Source organism: Elephas maximus, chromosome 4, assembly GCF_024166365.1.
Source record: "Elephas maximus indicus isolate mEleMax1 chromosome 4, mEleMax1 primary haplotype, whole genome shotgun sequence".
Classification (NCBI taxonomy): domain Eukaryota; kingdom Metazoa; phylum Chordata; class Mammalia; order Proboscidea; family Elephantidae; genus Elephas; species Elephas maximus.
Genome location: NC_064822.1, coordinates 78011538 through 78038274, shown reverse-complemented (window position 1 = coordinate 78038274; position 26737 = coordinate 78011538). Strand labels below are relative to the sequence as shown.

Here is a 26737-nt window from a genome sequence, read left to right as displayed (position 1 = left end):
TTTCCCCGAAGTACATAAAGATAATAAAGTGAAAAAAAAGGAAAAATGTCTCCTGTGCTCCATTCTCCACATTCTCATCAAAACCCAGTATTACTGTGCAGAAGTAATTGTTAACACTTTCTCTTGTATCCTACCAGAATTTTTAAATATAAACATTCTTATACAGCTTTATAAAGTGTAAGAAATTATGGTTTTTGTAAATAAAATCATCATTTACAATTTATTTAGGATTAACCTAATATTAATACTATTATACTGTAGAGCAAATTTGCAGGTATAGAATTGTTGATCAAAGTGTATGAGTATTTTTTTATGTAACTATTTTTGCCAGTTTACATTCCTGAGAGTAGAAAAAAGAGAGTGACTATTTCTATCTACCTTCCTTGATCCTGGGTTATTATCACACTTAAATTTTTGCCAGTCTGAGAGGTGAATAAGGTACCTCATCCCAGTTGGAATTTCTTTTTATTGGTCATATATATTTCTTTTACTGTGAACTGACTTCCACTGTTCCCAGTCTTTATCTACTTTTTCTCCTAGCTTGCTTATTATTTTCTTGTTGGAAGTCACATATTTTAAAATGGTAGCTATTCAGGGTTGCTCATTAAAAATTATCTCATTACAAAAATAATTTTCAAGTTAAGACTGGTGGTAGTTTCCCTGTGTCATCTGAAATGCTTGTTCAGAATTTTTGAACTTACTCCTGTCCAAATTCAACAGAAGTGGTACTACATATGGATTTCCTTTTACATGCGTATCTACTGTAAAGGCCAATGAAATACAAATAAGTGGCACTCTGGCATGGAAGAACCTAGCAAAGGCACAGTATCATGTAGGTGAAAGGCCAAGAGATCGAGGTCAAACTAATTGTCTTGGCTTGGCCACAATAAACTGAATAACCCATTGGTATCGTCTCAGGCCTTGGAGCATCAATTCCTCAACTAACAAAATAGTTAAGCAGAATGGTTCCTAAGACTGTCACCAGGTATAAACTCCATGAGTCTGTTTTCGACATTTTTCTTAAGACTATGAAATACATCTGTAGTACAGCATAATGAAATAATTTTGTTGTTTATGGAACAAAAAAATTAGATCAGAAATAAAGTCCTCAATATATTAGGACCTTGGGTAAACATATTCAAAGCATTAACTTAGCACGTTCAGTGTGATCTCCTGATAATCATTTTATGAACAGTTTAGCAGAAACAAAAATAAAACTCATTTAGCAGCCCACTGCTATTAAAGGCTTCTTGTTGCTTACATATCATGCCACTTACTGATATTTATGCTTATTTTGATTTTTCAACTCTTGTATTAAATGAGGAATATCTATAAACCAAATTAGCTTTGTGATCAAGTTTTCATGTTTCTACACATGAAATTATTAAAAATTAATAATCTTTTATCTGGAAAATCATCTCAGGGCTACAACGCCTATGCTTACTCATTTTATATTTTTAAAACCTGTGTTTAAGAAAAAAGTCTCAACAAATTTTATGTAGGTGGAAAATCATTGCTAAAGCAACAGTTGCTTCAGTTTACGACAATGGAAAGGTGAAAACCTCTCATTTCCAACATTTAAAACTTTAATACATAATTTTTGACGGCTGAGAGCACAGCAAGGTATCTTCTTACTGCTCAACACCACCATTATGAACTGGACTCCAGTGAGTCCTGGCCAGACTCAAAGCCTTAAGGATAAAAGATATGCCTTTTTGGATAATAAAGTTAATTACTATAAATCAACATGATCCTTTAGGCTACCCCCAGGCTGTTCTTCCTTCTCTGCCTCATGTTCCAGGGAACCAAGGGAGGAAGTGGAACAGTGACACCCTCAAATGACATGATTTGTGCATCTCGTGATTTACAAATACAGTGCAATACTGATCCAAATACCAACAACATTCTTTAAAGAGATGGAAAAAATTACCATTAACTTTATACAGAAAGGGAAGAAGTCCCGGATAAGTGAAGCACTACTGAAGAAGAATAAAGTAGGAGAACTCACACTACCTGACCTCAGAACCTACTATACAGCTACAGTAGTCAAAACAGCCTGGTACTGGTACAATGGCAGATACACTGACCAGCGGAACAGAATTGAGAACTCAGATGTATGTAAATCCATCCACCTATGGTCACCTATCTTTGACAGGGGCCCAAAGTCCACTGAATGGGGGAAAAGACAGTCTTTTTAACAAATGGTGCTGGCAAAACTGGATGTCCATCTGCAAAAGAATGAAACAGGACCCATACCTCCCACCATATACAAAAACTAACCCAAAATGGATCAAAGGCCTAAATATAAAGCCCAAAACCATGAAGTTCATAGAAGAAAAAACAGGATTAATGCTAGAGGCCCTAATACATGTCAGTAATGGGATACAAACCACAATCAACAACACACAAGCTCCAGAGGATAAGCTAGATAACTGGGATCTTCTAAAAATTAAACGCTTATCATCAAAAGGCTCATCAAAAAGCTCATCAAAAGACTTCATCAAAAAAGTAAAAAGAGAACCTACAGACTGGGAAAAAATTTTTGGCTATTACAAGTCAGACAAAGGTCTAATCTCTAAAATCTAAAAGAAAATCCAACACCTCTACAACAAAAAGACAAACAATCCAATTAAAAAATGGGCAAAGGAAATGAACAGACACTTCACCAAAGAAGACATTCAAGCACCCAACAGACACATGAGGAAATGCTCACAATCTCTAGCCATTAGAAAAACGCAAATCAACTACGAAGAGATACCATCTCCGCCAGCATTACGGCATTACTGGCACGAATCAATAAAACAGGAAATAAGAAGTGGGGGAGAGGCTGCGGGGAGATCGGAACTCTTATGCATCGCTGGCGGGAATGCAAAATTATACAACCATTTTGGAAAACGATATGGCACTTCCTTAGAAAACTAGAAACAGAAATACCATAAGATCCAGCAATTCCACTACTAGGAATATATCCTAGAGAGAAATAAGAGTCATCACACAAACAAAAATATGCACACCCATATTCACTGTAGCATTGTTCACAAGAGCAAAAAGATGGAAACAACCTAGATGCCCATCAACAGATGAATGGACAAACGAACTGTGGTACATACACACAATGGAGTATTACACAGTGATGAAGAACAATGAATCTGTGAAGCATCTCATAACATGGATAAATCTGGTGGGCATTATGCTGAGTGAAATAAGCCAATCAAAAAAGGACAAATACACTATGGTACCAGTACTGTAAATACTCATGAAAAGGTTTACACACAAAAAGGAACAATCTTTGATGGTTACGAGGGAGGGGAGGGATGGGGATGGAGGAACACTAAATAGACAATGTTGTTGTTAGATGCCGTCGAGTTGATTCCGACTCATAGTGACCCTATGCACAACAGAATGAAATACTGCCTGGTCCTGAGCCATCCTCACAATCGTTATGCTTGAGCTCATTGTTGCAGCCACTGTGTCAGTCCACTTCGTTGAGGGTCTTCCTCTTTTCCGCTGACCCTGTACTCTGCCAAGCATGATGTCTTCTCCAGGTATTGATCCCTTCTGACAACATGTCCAAAGTATGTAAGATGCAGTCTCACCATCCTTGCTTCTAAGGAGCATCTGGTTGTACTTCTTCAGAGACAGATTTGTTTGTTCTTTTGGCAGTCTGTGGTATATTCAATATTGTTCGCCAACACCACAACTCAAAGGCATCAATTCTTCTTCGGTCTTATTCATTGTCCAGCTTTCACATGCATATGATGCGATTGAAAATGCCATGGCTTGGGTCAGGCGCACCTTAGTCTTCAAGGTGACATCTTTGCTCTTCAACACTTTAAAGAGGTCCTTTGCAGCAGATTTACCCAATGCAATGCGTCTTTTGATTTCTTGACTGCTGCTTCCATGGCTGTGATTGTGGATCCATGTAAAATGAAATCCTTAACAACTTCTATCTTTTCTCTGTTTATCATCATGTTGCTCACTGGTCCACTTGTGAGGATTTTTGTTTTTATCCTCAAATAACAGACAATAGATAAGCGGAAACTTTGGTGAAGGGTAAGACAAGTACATAATACTGCGGAAGCCAGCACGACCCATACAAGGCAAGGTCACAGTAGCTCCACAGATACATCCAAACTCCCTGAAGGACTGAACTGCTGGGCTGAGGGCTGTGGGGGCCATGATCTCAGAGATTATCTAGTTCAACTGGCATAACATGGTTTATAATGAATATGTTCTACATTCTACTTTGGTGAGTAGTATCTGGGGTCTTAAAAAGCCTATAAGCGGCCATCTAGGATACTCCACTGGTCTCATCCCCTCGGGAGCAAGGAAGAATGAAGAAAACTAAAGACGTAAGGGAAAGAGCAGGCCAAAGGGCTAATGGACCACATCAACCACAGCCTCTACCAGACTGAGTCCAGTAAAACTAGATGATACCCAGCTATCACCACTGACTGCTCTAACAGGGATCACAATAGAGGGTCCCAGACAGAGCTGGAGAAAAATGTAGAACAAAATTCTAGCTCAAAGGGAAAGACTAGACTTGCTGGCCTGACACAGACTGGAGAAACCCTGAGAGTATGGCCCCCAGACACCCTTTCAGCTCAGTAATGAGGTCACTCCTGAAGTTCACCCTTCAGCCGAAGACTGAACAGGCCCACAGAACAAAACAAGACTAAAGGGGCACACCAACCCTGGGGCAGGGACTGAAAGGCAGGAGAGAACAGGAAAGCTGGTAATAGGGAACCCAGGGTTGAGAAGGGATAGTGTTGACATTTCATGAGGTTGTTAACCAATGTCATAGAACAATGCATGTACTAACAGTTTGATGAGAAACTAGTTTGTTCTGTAAACCTTCATCTAAAGCACAATTAAAAAAAAAGCACTAGCGTCATGTCATCGCTTTTTGGGAAAACAGTACTGGTCCCAGGTAGAACTGGTCCCATCCCCAGCCTCAGCTTTGTCTGCCTGTATGAATGAAGTACATCTTTTTGAAGATCCTTTCCTTAGTATTTTGGTGGCCAGAGACTGACCACAAACAACAAAAAGAAATTAAAACAGCATTTTTTTCATGTACAAATGCCAAATTGTTGTGTATGAATGTACGTATATGAGAAATCAGTATCAATTTTCTTAAAATAAAAAAGGTACTTCCCACTCTATGGCCCAGGAGCAAAATACATAACAGGAGCAATCACCACCAGTAATACAACAAGCCAAAAGTCACAGGATATGACCCACTGAATGTGGTAGGGCATATTCATGTAATTCTATGATAATGTTTTCCTGGATCTGCCTTTTACTCACTAGTTCTGTGTCTATGACCAACTTAAATTACCCATGCATGACATTTCCCATCTGAAAATGCAGAATATGACGGTGCTTTTTTATGGGGTTGTTACAAAGACCAAGTGAGTGAATATATGTAAAGCACTGAGAGCTGTGCCTGGCACATGGTAAGCACATAACAAAGTGAATAATTATCTTCCTATTTATGTTTTTGTAAAGTACAGACTTTGAAACACAAAGCTTTCTTTTCTTTTATTTCAGTACCTTTTTTTTTAACTGTTTATTTTACATACAACAAATTTTACTCTTATAGGTGTAGAGTTTTATGAGATTTGACAAATGTAGAGAACCATGTGTCCACCACCACAATCCAGGCACAGAATGGTTTCATCACCTCCCAAATTCCCTGGTGCTGACCCTCTGCAGTCAGCCCCAATCTCAATCCCAACTACTGACAACCACCTCCCTATAGTGTTGCCTCTTCCAGAATGTCATTAAAAAAAAAAAAAAAAAAAAAAAAAATTGCCGTTGAGTTGATTCCGACTCATAGCGACCCTGTTGGACAGAGCAGAACTGTTCCATAGGATTTCCATGGAGCAGCTGGTAGTTTAGAACTGCTGACCTTTTGGTTAGCAGCAAAACACTTAACCACTGCACCTCAGGGCCCCCAGAATGTCATATACATTTATGAAATCATACAGTATGTAGCCTTTGAGTCTAGTTTATTTCACTTTGCATTGATGCACTTTAAACTCATGTTGCTGCACAAATCAAGTTTATTTTCCAAAATGGCTGTAGCATTTTGCATTCCAGCAACATTAGAGTTCCAAATGCTTCATATTCTCACCAGCACTTGGTATTGTCAGGTTTTTGTTTTGTTTTGAACCATTCTAATAGATATGTACTAAAACCAAAAACCAAACCCACTGCCGTCGAGTTGATTCCGACTCATGGCCACCTTATTGGACAGAGTAGAACAGCCCCACAGGGTTTCCAAGGAGTGCCTGACGGATTCGAACTGCCTACCGCTTAGTTAGCAGCTGAGACCGTAACTACTGTGCCACCAGGGCTCCTAATAGATATGTTTTAACCACTACAGGGTTTCCAATAGCTATATAGTGGTACCTGACTGTGTTTTATCTTTGCCTAACCCAAGAACACAACGATTATCTCCTATGTTTTCTTCTAGAAGTTTTACAGCTTTAAATTTAGGTGTATGATTCATTTTGAGTTAATTTTTACCTAAGGTGTAAGGTACAGGTTGGAGTTTTCTGTTTTTCATACGAATGTCCAATTGTCCCAGCACCATTTGTTAAAAAAAAAAAAGACTAAGCTGTCTCCATTGCAATGCCTTTGCACCTTTGTCAAAACAAAGAAACTGACCATATCTGCATGGGTCTATTTCTAGACTCTATTTTGTTCCACTAATCAACTTGTGTATTCTTTCGTTCATGCCACACTGTCTTCATTACTGTAGCTTTATAGTACATCTTGAAATAGGTAGTGTGAGTCCTCCCACTTTGTTCTTTTTTATAGTTGTTCTGGCTATTCTAGTTTCTTTTCTCTTCCACATACATTTTGGAACAGCTGCATCAAACTTTGTTAAGCAGTGTAAATCTATACAGTATTTACAAAGCAGCAATTCTTACAGGGAATATAGGAATCTATAGCTAATACTAAGTATCTCTCCACCCTAACATTAAAGGAAACTAGTAAAGCCTTCCCAGAGACAGATGAAGGAGCTGAGGATCTCAGTCTTCACCAATCCTTTTTTCCAAGTCACGGAACAGAATTTAAATGCTCATCCCCTCAATCGCTTCTTAACTATCTCAGTCTTTTCAGGTTTAACTTGACGTCAAAATTCTCAAGCTACACATAAGAATGGTTTTCTCTAGCATCTCCCCCGTAAGTCAAGCCAAGGTGGCTGGGGTTTATCCCTGCAACAGGGAAAGGAAAAGGCTAGGAAAAATATCTGTATCTCTATTTCAGCCAGTACTCTCATTTTACATCTCATGCTGCAGAAAAATCTTTTCTTGATTGAAGAATTCATGAACTTCTTATAACTGTTTTATTAGCCAAGCATCAAAAAGCACCAGTAATCAGCAATAGTAACAGGCCATAACTATAAACAAGAGCTGTTCTTCTACAACTATGGTTTTGTATAGCGTACTGGCTGTGGCAGTCACCCTCCCAGATGGACAGCATGCTTACTTTTAACTTAAGTATATAAGGAAATACAGCCAAGTTTCAAAAACTTATGTGGACCACAGAAATGAAGAATGATGTTACTCATAAAATGATTAGAGATTTCAATTGCATTTTGTGCAGAGTTATTGATCCACATTAATATGGTAGATTTAAATGCCTAACAATAAAACGCTATACTGTATAATACATAGCTACAAAGTTCTGTTTTTCTTTCCAGTTTGCTTACAGGGGAAAAAAAGTGGCTCCATAAACACATAATACAACTGGTAAATCCAAAGCTAAAACACAAAGGAAAGCAGTTAAATTATTCATTTAATATCCTTTAGGCTAGGTTTAAAATCAACCTCGAGCATATACCATTCCACCTGTTACACGTAAAATGGGCTGCCCCTTCTCACAGCCCACTTTAGGGGTTAAGAGCAGAGCTTACCAAAGGAGGATACTTACTCAATTTCTGACCCAAGTTTCCCACAATTTAATTAAGCTAAAGCCAATGACAAAGATAAAATGCTGCAATTAACAATCTTCTGAACTGCTACCTCACAAGTCTTTCCTAGTCAATTTTCACTTTATGCATTCTTATACTTTTAACTCTTATTATTTAGAAATATTTACAGAAACTTCAATACCCAAGTATAGGTATTCTGCAGTCTTTCCTTTTTTTTTTTTTTCAATTCAAGGGATTGGGGGAGAAACAATATTCCAGGTAAGTTAATCATAAAAGGATTTTTTGATCATACAGGAAAGGTCACACATTTTAATATTACAAGTTAATGAAAATAGGAAAGAGAGGCAGTTCCCCACACTGGGATCAGGGTTTCTATCTGATCTGGTTTCATACTCTTAAGGTAGGGTTTGTTCATAGGCTGCTTTCTAAATGGTCCACTCGGGGCTAGAGGTTGCTAGACAACTCCAGAACATTTAGACAGTCAGAAGACACATAATTAACAATGGATAGTAAATACTGATAAAATATATTTATTTCTTTTACATATTGCCTTTTCTCTACATATAGGGCTTAACTTTCATTTCTTACGAAACAAGGCTGAGTGCAAAATGAGAGTGTGAGAGAAACAGTTTATAAAAAAATAGTGGAGAGTTACACAAAATATAAGAAAAAGAACTGCGAGTTATCAGTAATTGCCCAGAAAAATGCTCAGTCAAGCCTATCCAGGAGACTGTGGGCCAATTAAATCGTGACCTGGTTTTTACCCATTCTCTTTCCCGGGAGCTAGCAGCAGTGCTACAGAACACAGAAGACAAGGTTGAGAAGACTGTTTAAGTGTTTCAATAATATGAAGTCACAAAAAAGAGGCATAACTAGAAGGACCCACTGGTGGGTTGATCAAATTATATTTCTTGGATTCATATTATTTTGCTTCATATTTTAATGTTTATGCAAGTTGGATCATTTTAGATTCAATGTGTGCATCTAAAGTAGTGTTTCTTTTTCCTAGAAAGGTTGACATTAAGCTACTGGTAAATCTTACAATCAAAATGTCTCAGAAGGCAATGTGAAACTCAAGTTTACCATGGGTAAACTGGCCAGCCAACTCAGCACTGGCATATGATTCACTGTAAACTGGCTGGGTAGAGGCCAGAAGATTCTGGAGGGCCTCCCAGTGCTGGACAGAGATAGAGGGTTCCGATTCCCTTCAATGTACTATCAGCAGAAACCAACTAGGCAAATGACACTAACTTCGTTCATCTCTGGTAGCTTTAGTTTACAACCATCCTTTTTTTTTTTTTTTAATTTGATAACCATTAAACAGAAATTACTAGACCTTTACTTAGGTCCAAAGGTAAAACTGAACATTGGTCTTCAAGTTAGTCAGCCGGGTCTACACTACTTATAGAACATTAGCAAAGCTGCTAAACCCATTATTTATAACTCAAATTTTCATTAAGGGTAAAAACAAGTGTGGGAATGGCGCATGCTCTGTAGGACTACTATCAAAATAAAACAAATCAAGTAATTTGTTTTATCTTTGATAAATTATTTCATTAAAATAACAATTGTATCTTATTATTTGCATATCTACTCTGTAATATTAGAATATATTACTTTAATCCTGTACAGCAGCTGTTAATCTCACTTTACAGAAAAAGAAACAAAGGCTCAAAGAAGTTACATTACTGGGATCCAAGGCCAGGTCTGTCCAATTCCAAAGCACTGCTTTTTCCACTTTACCAAGTTTTCTGTAGCATACTGATTACCTATTTCACCATTCTTCATGTACCTTTTACTGTGTTTCTGAATATAACACATTTTTACACAAGATCTCAAACTTTCGTACCAATTATCCATTACTATTGCACCCTTTCACCCATTTGAAGAGCTCTTTCTACTGCTGTTGTAATATAAAGCATTATGAAAATCAGTATGTGTGTATGTATGTGTGCTTGCAAATGTATGCTTGGGAAGGAGAATACAGAACATATGGGAAGGTGCAGAATTTTAAGTCAATTTAATATTCAAATAAAGGTAAAAACATTGGTATCAAATTTTATTTCTCTCACCCCCCCCAAAATTACTAGACAGCTATTTCTTTGTAAGTCAATACAATAAAATGCCTTCGAATCAGGGTCTTGTGATTTTCACAAATGTGCTTGCCATGCCTGATTTGTTCCCTCTGTGGCATAAATATGGTATAACTTACTTTGGCTGTACAAACTCTGAAGTTTTATTTTGTATTAGAATAGCCTATTTACACATAAAACAGAATATTTTTTTTCCACTGACTGAATCCAAATATCCAATTTCAATGAAAAGTAAATCTCGGAAACCATTAAGTCAGCCAGAGAATACTTCAAAAGAAATGAAGCAAAATGGCAACCAGGAGATGGCTCATTATGTCTGCCTGGAAACAGCTTAAATCTTGAAGCCAATCTGAAGGTTGTCTCTATTCAAAACACATGGCTTTATGGATTGAATCTATGGTTCAAAAGTGATTAAGAATCCCTCCAGGGGCAGAGGAGGGACAACAAACAGAAGCTTTCAACTAGTATAAAGTAATTTTAGTCTCTCCACTAACTGAAATACCATACTTTCAGAACAGAGACATAGCCTGTCGTGAAATACAGAATCATTAGTGACCGGTAAGAATCCATACTACTGTGTGTTGAGGGGACCAGGAAAATCTCCAGCCATCCAACAACAGGCAGAAGGATGCAATCTCAAGCAGAGCTGTGTGATTTTCCCCAAAAGACAGATAGCACAATCCAGGGTTGGAATTTTTTCTTTTCTTTTTTTTTCAGGGGGGTGGGGAGATGCTACAAAATAGCAAAGAATATGAGGGAATCAAGATCTCTGGAGTTGAGAAGATCAATCCACATAGTGGACCATCAACTGGAGTGGCTTACTATCTCATAATTCTCCTCTTAGACATGGCCCCAACATGCCACATCTATGCTATTAGGTTAAAGCAATGAGAAACTGCTGTCTTTGGGGGTTAAACTAGCCCAACATCAAGCAAATTTATATGATTCAATATAACACATGTGACTGTACTCTCCCATGCTTTAAGTACATCAGATTCTGTCTTCTGGGAATTTGAGACTTGAATGAAGAAATGGTCAGAGCTATGTCATCTTAATGGTAACACTCAAAAGAAGGCTCAGACACTCCCTCTGCTCAAGTCCCCAGATTCCTGCCCCGCCCAAACTTTAGTTGTGCAGCAACTCCTTCAAGACTGCAAGCTCCCCAAGAATCCTTTCAATAATAAATTCTAATAAAAAACGTTTTTGTTAAGTGAGAATTAGTTTCTGCTCTTTGCAACCAAAGAAACCTTAACAAATACAAACTGTGAGCCCGGAAAGCTAGGCAGGTGGTTCCAGCAAGCCCTTGAATTACCAGTCCAATGCCCAAGTTTTGCTTTTCTTTCTGTTGTTCACAAAACCTGAGCACGACTGCTGTTGAGTAAAGGATAGCAAGCAAGAAAAAAAGGTTTCCTCTTTCTTCTTTCACAAACCTTACAGTTGTTGCACACATACAGACTTGCTCAGAGCATGCTATGTAAACTGACGGAGAAAATTATGTTAACAAAATGTCTAGCAAGGCTTAAGGATTTTGGCTATTTTTTAATAGTAACTTTTGGCAGTTCGAATCCGCCAGGCACTCCTTGGAAACTCTATGGGGCAGTTCTACTCTGTCCTATAGGGTCGCTATGAGTTGGAATTGACTCGACGGCACTGGGTTCTGGGTTTATAGGGTGGCTTTTTTTTTTATGAGTCGGGATCGACTCAACGGCAATGGACTTGGCTTGGCTTTTTTTTTAACAGTCACCAGTCACATATGTTAAGTAAGCCAGAATAATATGCTCATTAAAAAAAAAAAAAAAAAAAGTCCCTGAATAGTTACCATGATCTCAATTTCCACTAAAAGGAAATCTATTTTAGCTCTAGTCAGCACTCAGCCTGGCAGGTGTACCCACCATCCTCCATGACTAAGTGTGAGGTGGCAAAAAACAGTACACTAAAGATCAGCCAAATAGAATTCCATGGAGCCCTGGTGGTGCAGTGGTTAAGAGCTCAGCTGCTAGCCAAAAGGTCGGCAGCTCGAATCCACCAGCCACTCCTTGGAAACTCTGTGGGGCAGTTCTACTCTGTCCTGTGGGGTCGCTATGAGTAAGCACTGACTCAATGGCAACGGGTTTGGTAAATTATACAATCTATAACTGGGGACTAGAAAGGAGCATGGAGAGGATTTTCCAAATCTAAAAGCATACCACATCCTCTGAGCTAATAAAAGGGACTTCACCTTTTTCCATGATACAGTATGTATCACCTAGAGATGAAGTGATTTGCCTGAGGTAATGTGGCTAACTCTGCTTCAAATGGCCCAGACAACTAATGCTTTCTACTTTTTTCCACTGTACTCACTAATTGTAAGGACTGTTTAAAGCCCTACCAGATTTCTATATTCATAAAATCATATATATTAAAAAAAAAAATGCTAATGCTATGGGGACAACTAACTATTTGGCAAAGAACAGTTAGATTCTACACACCAAAATCATTTCCAGACAGAGATGTAAATGTAAAAAATAAAGAAGTAAGTATATAGAAGAAAATAATTATTTTTATAATCCACGGGTGAATAGTGTACAAGTACGAGACTAAAAGCAGAAACCAAAAATAGGAAAAGACTGATAGACTACTACATTAAAACAAAAATTTCTATGGCAGTAAGGCATAGTCACAATACAAATGAAAAACTTTTAACTTACTTAAACCTCAGCGAGAAAATGACTAACTGCTGGGGGAGGGGACACTAACATGCAGTTACTCTGGAGGCTCATTTAGGAGTGTGTATCAAAATTCTAAAAATGGGCATACTTACTGCTTGATCCATCAATGCTACTTCTAATAATTTATCCTAAGAAAATTACTGGACATGTACAAAAATGATTAAGGACATTCACTGTATGCAAGGATGAAGCTACAAACTATACCACAAAAGGGATGAGGTGGGCAAACCTCACCTTTATTACTAACTGCGTGGCAAGGATCAGCATGAATCCAATTCCCACCTGGATATGGATCCAGGCTTCACCTTCCCACATTTCTATTGCTAGTCATCAACCACTTCCAAGGCAAAAACTTAGATCGTAACCACCCAGAGTTCCATCAGACCTCATCACAGGCTATCCTGAGCCAGGTCAAAATATCCCTGTCCACCTGAGGCCAGGTCATCGGGGAGGAGCTGTAGGCTTAGGAGTCTGCTCTCTCCATCTCTTGTCCCCTGGGACTAAGTCACAAGCCACAGTGACTCTATACTTCTTCACTGACTGCTTGTGCAGCCTTTCTATATCACCCTGCCACCCACAGCTGGGTCTACACAGATGAACTCTGTACTGCCAGCCCCTACTGGCTCATTGCCCCTGTGGGCTCGTTAATTCTCTAGAATGGCTCACAAAATTCACCATTACCTATACGTATCGTTACCCATTCATTATAACCAGAAAGGATACAAGCAAAACGATGCATCAGCCAAGGTCTAGAAGTGGTCCTGGCATCAGGCTGCCACTGTTCCCAGGGACAAGCCCACCTTCTCCCCTGCATGGATGCTCTCACAATCTCGGAAGCCCCCAAAAAGAGAGCTCCAAGGTCTGGGGTCCCCTAGTCATTGGGACCTCAATGAATATGCATGACTGGAGCCTTAATGCATAGTTATAATCATACCATCAGTGAATATGTATGACTACATCATGCCCCCTTCCTTTCTAAAGTTAGCTTGCTAAGTGTGGGGCATGTGTAGCCCCTACTTGCCTGGATATTTTAGAAAGACAAAGAGCATTTTAATTGCTCAGGCTATTTTCAGAAGTCGGAATCGGCTTAACAGCAACGGGTTTGGTTTTTTGGTTTTATTTTCAGAAACCAGATACAAAAAGCTGAATCTAATTCTCTATCCCACCATTACAGCATTCTTAATAATAGCAAAAAACAAAGAAACTACCAATAGGAGCATATTATAATTCTTGCTTTCTGTGTAATGAATTCATATGCTGCCATTAAAATCCGTAATGAGATCTATACTCACTGACATGAAAAGAGAGCCATGTTCCTTCTGAGCACACAAATAGACTGTACTTCTACCCTACCCACCAGTGGAACCCTGGGGGCGCCAGTGATTAAGAGCTATGGCTGCTAACAAAAACGCCAGCAGTTCAAATCCACCAGCTGCTCCTTGGAAACTCTAGTTCTACTCTGCCCTGTGCGGTCACTATGAGTTGGAATCCACTGGATGGCGAAAGGCTTGCCCCCCAGCTCCAGGGGCTAGTGGTTAAATGCTCAGCTGCTAACCAAAAGGTCAGCAGTTCAAATCCACTAGCCCCTTCTCGGAAACCCCACGGAGCAGTTCTATGGGGTCACTATGAGTCAAAATCAACTCGATGGCAACAGGTTGGTTTGTTTGCTTTATGGGTTTACTTTTTCATATTTAATTCTTCTACTTTGCTGAACGTATTGAACCGAAGAGAACCCTTTTTTCCAATACTGTTTATTAAATATCTCTCCAGTGAGCTGTGATAGCCCTTGTAATTATATACTAATTGTCCATTCTTGTGCCAGTATCACACATAACACCATAAATTAACAGCTCAAGAAATTTTCACAAACTGAACACAGAATACTACCCAAAAAAAAAAAAAACAAAAAACAAACCCAGTGCCATCGATTACTACCAGCACCCCAAAAACTCACCATGTTCCCTTCCATCACAACTACTCCTCTACTAAGTAATAAAATGTTTCAGGGTAACCATTATCCTCAATTTTAACAGCACAGATTAGTTTTCCCTGTAGATTAGTTAGCACTTTATATTGAGCCAAACTGTCACATGCGGTTGTAGATGACTTATTCTCATTACTATACGGTATGCCACTGTATGAATACACCACTATTTATTGATCTACTATTGTTGGGCATTTGAGTACTTTCCAGGTTTTTGCTATTATTAATACAACTATTATGAACAATCTTGTCTGTGGCGCTAGGTGAACATATATATACATTTCTATCGAGTACTTACCTGAGAGTGGAATGATTGGGTCATAGAATACATGTACACTTAGCTTTGGTAGACACTACTCAACAGTATTCTAGGATGATGATAACAATTTGCACTACTACCGCAGTCAACACTTGGCATTTTCTATCTTCGTCATTATAGCCATTCTGATGAGTCTCATACACTTCTAATTACTTTCAGAACATAAGATATTTTATTATCTAGTTGTCATGGATTGAATTGCGTTCCCCAAAAATATGTGTCAACTTGGTTAGGCCATGATTCCCAGTACTGTGTGGTTGTCCTTCATTTTGTGATTTCAGGTTAAAGAGGATTAGGACGGGATTATAACACTCTTATCTAGGTCATATCCCTGATTCAATGTAAAGGGAGTTTCCCTGGGGTGTGGCCCGCACCACCTTTTATCTCTCAAGAGATAAAAAGGAAACCGGAAGCGAGCAGAGAGAGGGGACCTCATACCACCAAGACAGCAGTGCTAGGGGCAGAATGCATCCTTTGGACCCAGGGTTCCTGAGCAGAAAACTCCTACTCCGGGGGAAGAGTGGCAAGAAGGACCTTCCTCCAGAGCCAAAAGAGAGAGAAAGCCTGCCTCTGGAGAAAACGCCCTGAATTTGGACTTCTAGCCTACTAGACTGTGAGAAAACAAATTTCTCTTTCTTAAAGCCATCCACTTGTGCTATTTCTGTTACAGCAGTACTAGATGACTAAGACACTAGTACAGCAAGTGGCCTCTCTTCATTCTTTATAAAATATTTTGATGATGACTGCTTGTTTATCCTTCAAGACAATTTTAGAATTATTTAGGCAAGTTCAAAAAAAAAATTCCAATGGGATTTTTACTGGAATTGCAATTAACCTATAAATGTGGGGGAAGAATGAGTATCTTTCCCATATTCAGTCTTACAATCCAGGAACATGGTGGTGCAGTGGTTAAGAGGTCAACTGCTATCCAAGAGGTCAGCAGTTCTAATCCACCAGCCGCTCCTCGCAAACCCTATGGGGCAGTTCCACTCTGTCCTATGGGGTTACTGTGAGTGGGAATTGAATCAATGGAAACAGGTTTGGTTTTTGTTTTGTTCATTTGTTTCTTAATTTATAACCCTTAGTAAAGTACCATGTTCCTAAGTGCCTCCTTACCCAATGGTTCTACATCATTTTGTTGTTATTCCTAGATATTCTCTTTTGGTTACTTTTGCAAGTAGGATCCTGGAAGGATGGAAAGAAGAAAGAAGAAAGGAGGCAGGGAAGGAGGGATGGAAGGAAGGACATCATTAATGAGCATATAAATTAATCCTATCACACTACCAAAGAAAAGTCTAAATTTTGCCTAAAAAGTGATGACAATTTTAAAAAGGTAATTGTGAGGCAACACAGGAAAATCCCATCAAATACTACCAGTATCAGTAGAAATCGGTGCCATCTTCCTAGGAATTCATATAACTCTATGTTTGTAACAAATATTTAGAACCTTTGACTGGGTATGCTCCTGAGAGTAATATATCCTAAGGAAACTATCTGAAAACAGATACTTGTACACCAATGTTCATTGCAGCATTATTCATAATAGCCAAAAGATATAAACAACCCAAGGTGCCCACTAACAGATGAATGGATAAACAAAATATGGTATACCCATGGAATGGAATAGTGTTCAGCCATAAAGAGAAATTAAGTCCTGATACATGCTACAACATGGATGAACCTTGAAAACATTATGCAGAGTAAAATAAGCCAGGCACAAAAGGACAAATATTGTATGATCTCACTCATACGAAAGATCTAGAGTAGGCACGTGCATACAGACCAAAGTTTATTAGCGGCTAACAGGGGCAGGTGGAAAGGGAGAATGGGGAGTTACTGCTTAAAGGTATTGAGTTTCTGTTGAGAGTGGAAGAAAACTTGGAAACGAATGGTGGTGATGGTCGTGCAACATAATGAATGTAATTAATGTCACTGGACTGTACACGTAAACATGGCTGAAATGGCAACTGTTTTGTTATACATATTTTACCACAATAAAAAAAAATTTTTAATTATTTGAAATGCAGACTAACATTTATAGGCCAGTATTCAAGGCACCATTTATAATAATAAAAGATTGGAAATAATCTAAAATTAAAGGAAGTTTAATAAATTCACAGTGCATCCCTGCAATGGAGTATTACGGTTTCAAAATTATATATCAAACGTGATCTCAAGGACATAAAACAATTTCAAGAACACACTAAAAGAAAATGGGTTGCCACTCTGTAAAGTGAACCAGTTGGAAACATTTGCAATCTGATAATCCTTGAATTAAACAAAACTATACTCCTGAGCCCTATAATTTACTTGGCAGAAGAGAATCCTCGTGAAAAACATGGACTCTGGAGCCAGAGGGCCTAGGCTTGTGACTTAGTCATCTAGTGCTGCCATAACAGAAATACCACAAGTGGATGGCTTCGACAAAGAGAAATTTATTCTCTCACAGTCTGATAGGCTACAAGTCCAAATTCAGGGCATCGCCTTCAGGAGAAGGCTTTCTCTTCTTGGCTCTGGAGGAAGGTCCTTGTCATCAATCTTTCCCTGGACTAGGAGTTTCTTCACGCAGGGACCCTGGGTCCAAAGGACACATGCTCCTGCTCTTCATTCTTGGTGGTATGAGTTCCCCCTACCTCTCTGCTTACTTCTCTCTTTTATATCCCAAAAGAGACTGGCTTAAGATAGTATCTAATCTTGTAGATCTCATCAATCCAAGTGCCACTAGTCCATCTCATTACATCATAGACATAGGATTTACAATACGAGGGGAAATCGTATCAGACGACAAAATGGTAGACAATCATACAATACTTGGAATCATGACCTAGCCAAGTTGACAGATATTCTGGGGGGACAGAATTCAATCCATGACAGCTTGCATCCTGCTCCCCTGACTTACTGGGCAGTGTGACCTTGGGCTCTACCTAATCTCTCTAACTCTGTCACTTCCCACCTTTCACCATGTAAAGGAATGGTTAAGAGTTGTACTCTTTTAAACCCCACTCTGAAATATCATAAAGCTCTCTAAGCCCCATTTTCATCTGTAAGGTAGGGAAAATAAGAGGTCCAACACCTCATGAGATTGTGTGAGACATAGATGGAGATAGACACACATGCTCTTATACGTTTATCTCACTCAGAACAGTTTCTGACTCCTACATACACATTTGCTAGTATTACTACTGTCACTATTCTGCTGGTGTCACTTTCACCACCACGAGTATCATAACAGAACAAAAAACAAGAAGTCAATGAAACTATCAGCAGCCAAAATAGCACCTGAGCCTCAATTCACCTGAGCTTTTCTTAAAATTACAGTGACAGGCAATTATCTGACACCAAGTAAGTACCTGCTTCTCAATGGTCGGATAGCTAGGAATCTCAAGTAACATTTCCTTAAATCCAAGTAAACCTCAAAGTCCTTTGCAAGACAGATGGAAAGAAAATTTTCTACCATGTACATCCCAAATACAAAGCACAAAAATGATGAAACCTAAGCTCAATTTTGTAACCGAAAATTAATTAAGCTGGCATTGGCAATAGCTTCCTAATTGATTTCCTACGTCCATTCAGATCCCTTTTTAATCTCGTCTCACAAGATGAGCTTTTCAAAATAGAAATGTGACTGCGGCACATTAGGATAAACAGGAAAATCTTTTAACATGGCCTTCATGGTTCTGCTCTGTATGACCCTATACATACACCTCGCCCGCTGCAGCCTGCCCCACACTCCTTCTTGTCCCATGCTTCTGGGTCCATGCACTCCAGTCACACAGGCCTTTCTTGAGTCCCTCAAATCTACCACCTCCACAGGGTTTTTCACCAAACTATTCCCTATGCCTAGCATGACCTGCCTTTCCATCTTTGCCTAGGTAATTCTTATCTATCCTTTGGATCTCAATTTAGTCAACTTCTCACAGACTGGATCTTCTAACATTGTGCTCCTCTCTTTCACTAGGTTTATCACAATTTAATTTCACATTTATTTGTCGACAACTGGTTTAATGATTAACTCCCCAGCTAGAATGAAAATTCCATAAGGATAGGGCCCACGTCTGTTTGGCCCACCACAATAACCCCAGTAAAAAGTATGCCACCAAGCACAGCGTAGAGGCTACATAAGCACATTCTGGTTGGCTGAATGAGTAAAACGAATGGAAGAAATGTAATGAAAAACTGTGGAGTTAACACAGGTCAAACAAGTCAGGAAAAGATAGGATTTCAAAACCCGAAAGCTGTCAGCACAGCTAAGAACCACAAAAAAGTTATCTAAGCATCAAGACTCATTCAGCCCACGGCCAAGTTTCCAAAGGGGGGGAAAAAAGCCTCAGAAGAGTCTTATGCAAGAGTAATGCCAACACCAAAATCAAAACTTCTTACTATTGCAATGTGAGGACTCCTACTGGCCATTGCTGGCTTTGAAGACAAGAGGAAGAGGCCTGTGAGCCAAGAAACGTGGGCGACCTTTGGAAGCTGGAAACGTAAAGAAATGGATTCTCTCCTAGAACCTCCAAAACGAACCAACCCTGCTGACACCTTGATTTTAGCCAGTGAAACTCATTTTATACTTTCGACCTCCAGAACTGTAAGAGAATACATTTGTGTTACCAAAAACCAAAACCCAGTGCCATCGAGTCGATTCTGACTCATAGAGACCCTATAGGACAAAGCAGAAATGCTCCATAGAGTTTCCAAGGAGCGCCTGGCGGATTCAAACTGCCAACCCTTTGGTTAGCAGCCGTAGCGCTTACCCACTACGCCACCAGGGTTTCCAAATTTGTATTAAGCAAAAAAAAAAAAAAGACTTCATTCTACATAGTTTCTTGAATCAAATAAACTGTTACATTTGCTGCCACTCAGGATTAAGTGGGCTGCATTCAGTCTACCCCTTTTGAAAGAGACTTTCTTTTTTTTTTTTAGCTCTCTGGCTCTACTTTTCTTACCTCCCAGAACAATCTGAAATCAGACTGCTACCCCAAGGTTACCCTGGAGATTGCTTGCATCACCGACCTACACGCGAAGTATGGATTGCAAAAGGGAGACACTCCTGAACAGACATAGCAATCAGTTAGAAAGGAGGTGGGAAGGGTGGGCCATGGGTTGTGTGAACAGTATCAGTTTGTTAACAGAGAGCAAGTCTCCACTGGAGTAGGTGTTATTTGTCTGGTTGAGTATGTGGTTTAGCAACTTCTTTTAATTTTTTTGGTAGTGGAATGATAACATATAGATATTTCAAAACCACTGGCTTATCTGATAATAAGTGAATGTTCAATTTAAACAAAATATAAGGTGAAGCGCCTATTAACAGATAAGAGTCACAGAGACTGGCACATCAAAGGCTAAATGATTCACATAATAACAAAGAAAGAAATTAATGTTGTCACCATCACTACTACCTTCCAAAAGAGAAGAAAAAAAGAATAAAGGTGAAACATAGAGTTTTTTTTTTTTTTTTTGGAAGTTCAATTTAGCATTATGGACATTTAATAGCTACAAACACAAGAACTTGACAGCAGCTAACTTGTAAACTGCAGACCAGAGAAATGATCTGAGACTTCTGGACAGCTGACAGTCTCCGGTTTCTGCATAGAAGCCAAGGAGGAAAGTTCCTAGATAACTGTCACTTGTCCCAGTCAGCTAAGGTATAAAAGGATAATTCAGGACACGGCAGGCCATTCAGCGGTGATAATAATCTGTGACAGCTGAGTACAGACACATAGATCCACCCAAAAAAAGACAGCCCAGGCACAACCACAGACACTCAAATGAAAAAACGGAGACAAAAGCAAAGACAATGAGATAACACTGTTATCTTTTGCCACTGAGATATAAAACATTAGGTACAGGACATTTAGTACCACAATGCATTTATGCAACTACAATATGTTCCAGTGAGGTCAGCATTACACAGAATGAGCTAGCTAAAATTAAGTCAAGTGTTAAATTTAGGTTAAACTTTCTTCAACCTTGCTCTGATTTGGGACTTTGCTCTCATGTATTAACATCAGCAAAGAACTGTTACTATTTAAAAAAAAAAAAAAGAAGAAGCCCACACACAATCTACTGAAAAAAGAACACTAGGAAAGGCAGAATAGTGTAACATGAAGATCGAAGACTTTAGAGCCAGATCCCAACTGCATCACTTACGTACCTGGGTGACCTCGGGTAGTTATTGCCCTCTTTAAGCCTCAGTTGCTTCTGTAAAATGACAAAAATATTACTTACCTCGTAACTATGTAGCTTAAGAGAACTAATATTTATTAAGGTACAAAAGCAAGTACCTGGAGAATGGTATTCCTTACATAAGTATCTGTTAAAATAAATTCCATCTAGTCTTTTAGTTATACTGTAAGAGACCCAACTGTCAATACCTTTAAAATTAAGTCCGTTAAAAGTGTCCATTTTTTGTTTTGATTCAACTTAAGTAAAGAAGCTGCCACAAAAATATTGTTAATCGTGTGCAAGGGTTCCAAAACTAAGATGCCTGGCATGCATCAGGTGGGTGGTTCAGGCGTAGGCCCGACTCTATTTTGTGACTTCTGCTTCTGAGACTATAACCCTGACTTCTTCATATACATACGGTCCTGGGCCTCTGGCTGGGAGGAGCCAGCAGACCCTGGCCCCCTTTCATTTATCCTGTGACCCCCTTGTGAACTCGAACTTGCCCAATTATGTGTGTGTACCCAATCCCCATAACCCACATACACTCTGTTAACCAATTCCAACCAAAGCCCCACTTTGAGCTATCCTGCCTTCCACTTTACGGACTGCTTACCTACCAATCAGAATGCTGCAAGCTTAAGTTCGGATTCAACCCTGTAACTTTGCCTATATAACTGCAGCTTTTCCGAGCACTGGTTTTCACTTTGCGAGATCCAAAGTGTCCTCAGCTTGAGCTGCTTTTGCTCTCGATAAACCTCCTTATTTTCACCTTAAACATAGTATCTGTTGTCACTCTACGACATTTCAGTACCTACTATGTACTATACATACTTTGGAGTTCCCGGATGGTGCAAACAACGTGACTGGATGCTAACCACAAGTCTGGAGGTTCAAGGCCACCTACTGGCATCTCGAAAGAAAAGAATGGCAATCTATGTCAAAAACTCAACCCCTGGAAATCCTATGAAGCACACAGTTCTCCTCTGACACAACTGGGGTGCTATGAGTTGGAGCCAACTGGACAACAACGGCTAAACTGCTACATATCCTTTATGTTACCTCGCTCTTACGACAATCCTATGAATTAGATGTTATTACCCTCATTTTAAGGATGAGGAAACTGAGGCTTAAAGAGGTTAAGTAACTTTCTCAAGCACAGGGCTAATAAGGTTAAAGCTGTAAGTCAAACCCAGGCTTTTCTGATTCCAAAGTCTATATTCTTAAGCACAAACCATCACGCTACAAGAATAGCTTTGCTATCTATTGAGTACAGTGGTACTTTAACTTAGCTTAATTAAACATAGGTAGAACGTCAAAAAACAAAACAAAACAAAAAAAACCCAGATTATGTTAATGAAAACCAGATTTTAAATAGTAAATATATATTAAAGAGTACTTGATAAACTCACAATAGTTTTATTTCATATTTCACAACTTTCATAACTACTTCCAAAATAAAACTGACCAATTGAAAAATCATTTTCTTAAGTAACAAATACCACAACAGTAAGCTAAAAACACTGAGTACCAAAAACTCAGAATATTATTTCTGAAAAGGGTGGAAGGGAATTCTTAATCCTCACTTGGATAAGCAGGGCCCAGTAATTGTTTTCCTCCCAATAAGGAAGTCCTCTTGTCCAGGCTTAAATATTAATTTAGTTGGTATTACTACAGTGCAAAAAGTTGGAATAAAATGCTAATTTCTGAATCATACTTTTATGTTCAAATATGCCATTCATGAAAGTAAAATATGAAAACAATTAGAATGGGGACATTATTCTTCTTTTAAAGGAAGTGAGACTGAAGAAGAATCAATGCATTCGAATTGTGGTACTGGCCAAGAACACTGAATAGACCGTGAACTGCCAGACTGAACAAATCAGTCTTAGGAGAAATACAACCAGAATGCTCCTTAGAAGTGAGGATGGCAAGGCTCTGACTCACTTATTGTGGAAACATCATCAAGAAAGACCAATTGTTCGGAAAGGACATCATTGCTGGTAAAGTAGAGGGTCAGTAAAACAAGGGAAATCCTCAGTGAGATGGATTAATACAATGGTCACAACAATGAACTCAAACATACGATCATGAAAATGGCAGAGGACTGGGAAACACTTCATTCTGTTATACCTAAACCCCATGAGTCGGAGCCAACTAACAACAACGAGGGAGGGATGGGATGAGCGATGTGAAAGACAATAAATGCTGGGAATCCAAGGTACATCAAGGGGCAGACAGTCAAGGAGGAGTTACTAGGGAACAGGAAACTATGGTGGTCCTCATGCAAGTAGAAGTTACCAGGGAAAAGGAAACTATGGTGGTCCTCATGCAAGGACTACCCTTTTCACATTGAGCAGAGGTTCCCAAATTCTGACTTAAATTAGAATGCTGATTTATGTCTTAAATGCTAATTTATGACAAAGTTTATCCCAGTTGATGGTGGAATAAAAAAAAAAATGAGGGCAATGTATTTCACTTTTTTTGAAATCTGAAACCCTACTTGAACTTAAGGACTGGTCTTTGGATTATGTCCTTTCTAATTTTGGACAATAAAAAGCCTTTGTTTTATGATATGACTGTGATAGTAAATGGGACATTTAGAAAATATTTTTATTTAGCAAAATACAAACTTGGTAACCCTTTGACCATCTTGAAATAATTTCTAAAAGTTTACTGGTCTGAGAAACTCCCATCTCGGAACCCAGGTATAAGCTGGCTGCGAGAAAAATCACCAGAGCATCTCTGGATATTTCAGTGAGCAATGGGGGAGCAACGTACTAGATCACTCCAATTTACTACATGTTTAGGATGAAATGAAGCATTCTTAAGTTAAATCCAGTCTCCTAGTCTACAAACTTGTCTAGCACAAGCCACGTCTAGCATGAGCCATGTTCCCTTGGGGACTGGACCTTTTACTCAAAGCTTCCTTCTCTAAGGTTCCTACCACTATGCCTCCAGAGCTGTTGTTAGTTGCTGTAGAGTCAATTAAAACTCATGGCAACCTCTTGTGTGTCAGAATATAGCTGCACTCCATAGAGTTTTCAAGGCCATGACCTTTCAGAAACCGATTCCTAGGTTCCTCTGGGTGGGTCTGAGCCACCAACCTTTCATCTAATAGTTGATCGCTTAATCATCTGCACCATGCAGGGACTCCTCTAGAGTTGACCTTCTATAAATGTTTGCTATGAAAGTGTAAGGAGCCCTGGTGGTGCAATGGTTAAGAGCTCAGCTACTAACCAAAAGGTCAGCAGTTAGAATCCTTGGAAACCCTACAGGGCAGTTCTACTGTGTCCTATAGAGTCGCTCTGAGTAGAAACTGACTCAGCGGCAACAGGTTTGGTTTTGGTATTAAAGCGAAAAGTTATTAATCCTCCTCCTATGTATTTTACAAACTGAAGCCAAAGTTAAATAATGGTACTTGGAACAATATTAAATACTGGTACTTTGGACAACCTTAATTATGTTCCCATCAGTGATCCCTCTTGAAAACTGCTCACAGTGTAACCATGACATAACTACATCCCCTGAAATGTTTTTGTGTTCAGAGTTTAACCAAAATATAAAGAAGTTTTACAGGATGAAAGACATTACAAATTACTAAGTGTAGGAAGTTCCTCAGCTTGGCTCCTGCAGAGAATCTGCCCAGTCTTGGTTACAGCACAGGCTGAACAAGTATTACAGGTTTCTAGTTTAAACTCTTTCTACACTTCAGATCTCATCTCTGAGTATCAAAGATTTCATCACTGCCAATTTAAGACTGATTAAGGATGTGAGGGAACTAAATACTCTCCAAAGACCTGTAAAAATGATATACAAGATGCTAAAAGGTTCCAACCCAGAAATAAGATTCTTTTGATCAAGATTTACTAGACGAACTGAAAAGAAACCAGTGTTAAACGCCAAAGAACCAAGGTGCTTATCTACTAGGTTTCTAACTAAAACAATAAACGTTTACTGAGCATCAGAAATGTACTAAGTTTAATGATGCATGCATGTGAGCTTGACCTAACTAGCGCTGTGTGTAGAACTGAGAGATACAGTACGTTCTTACAAAGCCATTAGCAGAATACTAAATAAGAAAACTAAGTATGACATGGTACTTCTTAGAAGACCTGAAATGCATCCAGTGGCAGGGGTGGAGGAGAGGAGGGGCTATCATCTCCACCCCATCCAGAGAACATCTTTGGACGATGCCAAAACTGTAACCTTAATGTGTTTTGAGAAATCTGAATGGGTGAATGAGTCCCTAAAACAGGGCTCCTCATAAGAACAGAGCAGGACTGTTTTTTGTTTTTTTGCGAAGAGGGAGTCGAGTTGGTTGGTTGATTGGTTGTTTTTGAGGGCAAAAATGGAGGGAAAGTGGAAGGGTTGGGGTGGGGGATGGAAAACAATGTGTTTAACTATGGAATATCTTCCATTTATAATGTCTATACTTTCACTTTTATAACATAAAAGGAAACCCTAGTGGCGTAGTGGTTAAGTGCTATGGCTGCTAACCAAGAGGTCGGCAGTTCAAATCCGCCAGGCGCTCCTTGGAAACTATGGGGCAGTTCTACTCTGTCCTATAGGGTTGCTATGAGTTGGAATCAACCTCACGGCAGTGGGTTTTTTTTTTTTTTTTTTTTTAAATAACATAAAAGGCACCGGGCAGAAATAGGAAAATAGGTTTGAAGCTGAGAAGTTAGCTAGATATAAAAATATAAGGGGTACCAACTGTGGTAATGGATGTTATAGGACAGGATAAGTTCACTCAGGGAGAATGGATATGATCAAGAAGAAACAGATCCAGCACATTCTCAAGGCTGTGGCTTCTTTGGATACAGCAGAATAGTAAAAAGGTCAAATATAAGTGGAATCTGGTTCCCTGGTTAACCAGTCATGACTTTGGACAAGCTACTTAGTTTTCTTATCTTTTTTTTTTTTTTTAAGAAGGGGGGTACGGGAGGAGGTTTGTAATAATGTATGTTCGTCAAATTATTCTGAAGATTAAATGAGATGATGAAAAACCTCAGCGTTGTTCCTGATACTTACCTGTTGCCGTCAAGTTGATTCTGACTCATAGAGACCCTACAGGACAGGGTAGAACTGCCCAATAGGGTTTCCAAGGGGCAGCTGATGAATTCTACCTTTTGGTTAGCAGTTGTAGCTCTTAACCACTGTGCCACCAGAGCTCCTAACACTTAGAAGGCACCCAATAAATTTTAGTTCCTTTTCTCTGGTTAAAATGGGGACACCAGGTCAGGCTAGAGTCCCATTCCATTTTAAAATTCTGTTCTGAGTGTAGTTGTGTTGGCCATACCTCACACTCCTCCACCACCACCACCACCACCACCAATAATGATCTAAAAAACCCACTGTCATCAAGTCGATTCCAACTCATAGCAACCCTACAGGACAGAGAAGAACTGCCCCATAGGGTTTCCAAGGAGCAGCTGGTAGAATCAAACTAGGCACCTTTTGGTTAGCAACCTGAGCTCTTAACCACTGCACCACCAGGGGTCCACTAATAGTGATAAAAAAACAAAA

The 26737-nt window shown here is 39.2% G+C and overlaps 1 protein-coding gene across 19 annotated transcripts in view; it reads right to left on the bottom strand.

Annotated features, from left to right (window-relative positions):
• PLEKHA5 (pleckstrin homology domain containing A5) overlaps positions 1 to 26737 on the bottom strand; it is a 256773-nt gene that overhangs the window by 180645 nt on the left and 49391 nt on the right. Inside the window, exon 4 of one of the 19 annotated variants that reach the window (XM_049882591.1) lies at positions 21223 to 21247. The exons of the other annotated variants lie outside the window; for them this stretch is intronic. Coding sequence (XP_049738548.1) covers positions 21238 to 21247 — 10 coding nt within the window. The 3' untranslated portion in view covers positions 21223 to 21237. Of the gene's footprint in view, positions 1 to 21222; positions 21248 to 26737 lie in introns of those variants that run through there. 19 annotated transcript variants of the gene reach the window in all.